At 33.4% G+C, this 5,386-nt stretch overlaps 1 protein-coding gene across 1 annotated transcript; it reads right to left on the bottom strand.

Annotated features, from left to right (window-relative positions):
• Positions 1-222: 222 nt before the first annotated feature.
• LOC143566383 (protein RGF1 INDUCIBLE TRANSCRIPTION FACTOR 1-like) lies at positions 223-2,065 on the bottom strand. Its single transcript, XM_077053108.1, has 4 exons — positions 1,981-2,065; positions 1,600-1,845; positions 1,343-1,483; positions 223-592 (listed from the first exon to the last, which is right to left on the bottom strand). The coding sequence occupies exons 1-4, from the start codon at positions 1,981-1,983 to the stop codon at positions 257-259; spliced, it is 726 nt and encodes a 241-aa protein (XP_076909223.1). The 5' UTR covers positions 1,984-2,065; the 3' UTR covers positions 223-256.
• Positions 2,066-5,386: the final 3,321 nt, after the last annotated feature.

Here is a 5,386-nt window from a genome sequence, read left to right as displayed (position 1 = left end):
TTATAATATTTAAATGAATAATGGGTTAAAATGTTACAAAAATGACCAAAACAATTGCTTGGAATTGGGAATCACGTGATGCCATTAAGACAAAACACCCCGACCAAGTAATTAATTAACCTATAAAAAACATCATACAGGGAGATAGTGTGTGTGGTTGCATGAGTAAAATTATCTTAAAATTTTTAGAAAAAAATAGAAATAAACCATGGAAATACCAAAAAGAGGTATTATTAATTTATCTCTAACTTATTTCTCAACACATTGGTGATCTTTGTGGAACTCCCTTTCTTCTACTCATGCTTGTGGCCATGTCTTCTTCAGAGTGAACCTTACTAGAAAACCTTTCACATGTATACAATCCACTCCTTTTCTTTCTTACGAACCCGGTGCACATGGTTTCGGACCCAAACGAGCCTGACCCCGAGCTCATCGGGTCATCCGAGTCCACGATGGTTGAGTGTGGCGTCTCGTTCGTCATGTCATCATCCCCGGTGTCGTTGGGAAAGATGAAATCAGGGCCAAGTTGTAATGTAGTGCATACCCTTAGGAAAGGTGTGAGGTCTCTATAATGCTTGAGCACAAAATCCACCTAAGATGTTCAAACACAATTAGACTTAAATAATAGATGCTAACGCTACAATTTTACCTTCTCAAAATATATTTTTTTAAACGCCGATATCACTTATAATTAAAAGAGAAACACTTACAAAAAGCAAGAGGCTCGGAAAAAGAAAGAAAAGCTTATGGAATTCTCAAAACAGATATATGCATGCATATACACATGCACAATCTATGCATTAATATACACATATTTCATATCCTCAAGTTGTTATATTATGATATTGCTTTGTTGATAATTAATTTAATCTTGTAGCAAATTAAAGATTGAATTGGGTCTTCTGGTTGTCGCCAAATTAAAGATTTATCAGGAAAAATATTTGTAAATTTTGTAAAATATACAATTTAACAATTTCCACAATTCAAACAAGTGAGTATAATGATCCCCTACTAACAAAAAATAGCAAAAGGTAATAAGATATAAAAGTAGAAAAAATTTTAAAAAATGAAACCCTAATCTTTATGATCATCAATTTTATAAAGATCATATTCAATTTTGGAAAAAGGTATTTTTTGATGATCTATAAATATACAATATTTAAGAAGATTATACAACTATTAAATCTTTCAAATAAAGTTAAATAATTTTTAGTGTTTAAGAAGCTATAGTATATGATTTTTGAATTGGTAAAAAACTCATCCTTGGATTAAAATTAAGTTGAATTTTAATTCCAAAATAAATATAGAGATTATATAAAGAACATAAATTCAGCAAAGATACCTTGCACCCTAAAGAGCAATGAATAAAAGGCTCTTGAAGGCTTCTATCACAAGAAGTGCAATAGTTCCCTGCACCTTTGAATTGCCTGTTCTGAGGTCTCTTCTTGAGGAACACAACTTTTGCACTATTAATGGTATAAGCCTGATAAATCAATATATTTATTAGCCAATTCAACAATCATTATTTTACCATTATATTATATACTATTTACTAATTTGTAATTAAAATTTTCTTTTATTTTTCATTTTGTAACATACTTGAACATTTGAACAGTCGATAAGTCTTTCTAGATCTTCTAGCCGCACGACATCATGGTATACATAACGTCGAACTTGAAGAAGTCGATGGAAGCGATGAAAGTGGACGCAGTGTGGACATATGCTTATACAACAATCCACACAACAAATATTCTTCTCGTTCTTCTTTGAGTTGGCATGAATTGTGCACGCCTGGAAGTATTTCTGATTGAATAGTGCTTCTAACCAAGCAGGCTTTCGGATTCCCTATAAACATATATATATATATATACCATGCAATTATTATGGAATTCTTTATAAACATGAACTATAGAATATGTTACATGAAATTGATTAAGCATACAAACTTTTGAAGAAGTAAATAGGGTGTTTTGGACATACCATGATCAATTAAACTTTCTTAAAGTAGTGGGCAGGAGGGAGTGTGAGAGATAGGATGAGAGTAGTATTTATGGAGGATCACAAGAGGAAATGGGTATATATTTATTCCCTGGCTTTATATATATATATATATATATATATATATATATATATATAGTGTTTACCTTTTTTGGACGGTAAACGAAACCTGTAAATGGGCTACTTGCTAAATTCACCATATCGAGATACACTTATCTTTCAATTTGAGAAAAACTCTCACCTAGCTAAAGCGCACCAATGTTCGTAAACACTTACCCGAAGACACGACAGTGCGGTTGAATAAAATTCGTCCAGTTCAAGAATCCAACTAGTGAAAGTCATATATTTGCCTAGTATTCCATCATCACCCCGATGCAACTGAAACTAAATATTTGTAGCAGAAATCGAATATGAATTACATGAAACACCAAATCTCTCTCGTATCACTCCATCACCTAACACATTGGCTTTTGTAGTGTTAAAAACAGTGATATATTGCTTGTGAAAAATACGTATATCTTTTCCAATGTATATTATACATATGTGGATTACCAAATACATATATGCAATTTTGCGAACTATATATATCTATATATTTTATTATAGTTGTGGAAATGATTAATAACATAAAAAAAGAATAAGAATTAAAAGCTTATTTTTTCATAAGTGACTTTCTAGAAATTATAGGTTATCTTAGTGGATTTTGTTCATATTTTTATAATTTTGTATCATTCACTTACGCATTAGGAACAATCAAACTAATTTGTTCATCTTGTGTTTAATCTCGCGACAAGTATCTACAAAAATGTGTAAGTTCTATATAGAAATGGATAATTAAACTAATTGGTTCATAAATTTATTTATTTTATTTGTTTATTTATTTGTTATTTTTTTTAACTTCATACGATGAAAGAAAACAATAACTGCTACATTTAGACATTTTTCATATACTTTTAAATTCTGTAAGATTGAAAAATACATAATATTTGTTTTGTGTGTCATGACAATATATCTCTATCTACATATTGCTACTAAAAGATAAGAGAAATGCGTTTTTCACATGAGAACCTTAACGCCTTGTTCTTGAGTTTTTTAAAGGAGGGAAAGGAAAGGAAACTGAGGATAATTAAAAAATTGGTGTTCTTGAGTTTTTTTAGGATGAAAAGAAAAGGAGTAGGAGGAGTTAGGAGGGATTAAATAGATGTTTTTTCCCAATAAATTATCCTGCAAAAAATGGAGTGATTACTAAGGATAAAATAGTTATCCTTCATTTCCTCTAATTTTCTTCCAACTCAAGAACACACCTAATTAAAAAAAATTTTCTTTCATTCCCTTCCATTTCTTATCCTTCTATCCCCTTTCCTTTTTCTTTCCTTAGTTAAAAAACTCAAGAACAAGACGTAAAATTATCTGACGAAATGGGTAAATAGAAACTAAACTAGTATATAAAATAAAATAAAAATAGTGAAATTAGCTACCTAAATTTACAAAAATAGAAGGATCGTGATTACACTTTGACTGGTATTATATTCGAATCTGCATTTAAATAAGTCGGATTTTTTAATGTTGATGAGGGTACGTGTGACAAATAAAGAGACAATGAATCTTAAAAGGACCATTTCGTGGTCACATAAATTTAAGGTTATAGGCTTACGTGGATACCAAGATCATTTATTAACCCAAGGGAGAGGAAAAATGCTAAAATAAAAGTGTGAAAACGATCTGGGTTGGACACCAATAAACCATCTCTTAGTTATCTTTGGTAAAATGAAGTTTTAGTTTTCTAGTTTGGCGGTTTCTCTAATAAGGACACCGTCCCACCAAAGTCTCAAAAAACTTTGACGAATGCCCTTTTTGGCAAAATCACTCAGAGCCTGGGAGAAGTTTTTGGATTGACCCTCCGACAGAAGGCGGTTATTGAATGCGTACAAGGTCCTCATGCCCAAGATTTTCTGACCGTTATCCCGATTGATGGCTTGGGCCAAAGCATGTCTGCGGTCGAGTATAGGGCCATTCTTAAGTACCGTTTGACGGTCTCAATGTACCCAGAAGACGAAACATGTCCGATCTACCGTAAGGCTTGCTTGGATAAATTCGGAGAGCATGCGGTTCATTGCAAGGAGATCCCTCGGTTCAAATACCGACATGGTTGGGTGCAGGACGTTCTTTGGGACATCTTAAGGCAAGCTGGGATATCAGCTAAAAAGGAAGCCCTCGTAAACTTCCTTACAGACCCCACGGAAGAGAGATCCACTCTACGACCGGCAGATTTGCTCGTCTTTGGTTGGGCCGGGGGAAAACACGCTTGTGTTGACCTCACAGGGGTATCTCCTTTAGCTGGTTTGAGGGATAATGGGTTTGTAGCTGGGCAAGCAATGAAAATGGCTGAAACGAAGAAGGTGGAGAAACATGCTAAAGCCTACGAAAAGAACCAACATGTTTTTGTCCCTCTGACTTTTGATACCTTTGGATCCTTGGCACCGGAAGCTATCCGTTTCCTAACCATGGTCCAACAGGTTGTGCATAGCAATGTGTCAACTCTAAAGGGGCATGGGTATGTCTTTAGCAGGTTAGGGTTTGCAATTCAGAAAGGGGTGGCGGCGCAGCTTGTTGCCCGCCTACCTGCTATGTTGATGTAATATCTATGTTTCTATATTAATCTATATTTTATAAAAAAAAGGAAGAATAATATTATGCTACGTTGACATAATTTGGTTTTTATTTGCTAATTTCGTTATTAATTAAAACACACAAGTTACAGAAAAAAAAAAGTTTGAGGTCATATTTTATAGGAGTAGGTCTTCTGGTTTAATAGTATAATATTGCTAACAGTTAAGGTTTGTGATCTTATAATCTCATATTTGAAATATGATTTAACGGGTTTTCCCATAGTGGTGAGTATACTCTTTGAATGGCATTCCTGTGTGAGTTAGGTTTGGAGCGTCAAATTCAGTATGGACGGTTAGCATTCTATCTTAGGAAGGTTTATTCAGGTATTAGGGATATTTTCAAGCATTGTTCAAGTTATGTGTTACGGTAAGTGTGAGTTGGGTTATGTACAAAATGACATTTTGCGATACGTAAACGTCATCCTAGCAAAGAGGCTTTCACACTCCACACTAAAGAACATGTGTTATACTAGGGTAAAATGTGAAATGTGATGAAAAAGGTAAATGATGGGTTATATGTTTAACTAATAATTAAGAAATAAAAAAACATTTGGGTGCACAGGATTAAAATCACGCCAACCTAACCAACAGAGTTAATAAGAATTGGGTCTATTGGAAAACCATAAGCAACCGAGAGATCTAATATTTTCAAAAAAAAAATACTGGATTAACTTCCATGATTGAAAAGTGAGCCTCATTTCGAGCCTCCAAAAGGCAAC

Source organism: Bidens hawaiensis, unplaced genomic scaffold (assembly GCF_021521415.1).
Source record: "Bidens hawaiensis isolate Kalapana, Puna unplaced genomic scaffold, B.hawaiensis_p1.1 tig00022880_1, whole genome shotgun sequence".
NCBI lineage: Eukaryota > Viridiplantae > Streptophyta > Magnoliopsida > Asterales > Asteraceae > Bidens > Bidens hawaiensis.
The sequence above is the reverse complement of the archived record's forward strand: the minus strand, read 5'-3'. Positions and strand labels throughout refer to the sequence as shown.

Excerpts from the sequence above, each read along its gene's own strand:
- LOC143566383 (XM_077053108.1), bottom strand. Across the intron at positions 1,484-1,599 it reads TCGACTGTTCAAATGTTCAA|GCTTATACCATTAATAGTGC; the intron begins GTATGTTACAAA and ends TTGATTTATCAG. Across the intron at positions 593-1,342 it reads ATTGCTCTTTAGGGTGCAAG|GTGGATTTTGTGCTCAAGCA; the intron begins GTATCTTTGCTG and ends TGAACATCTTAG.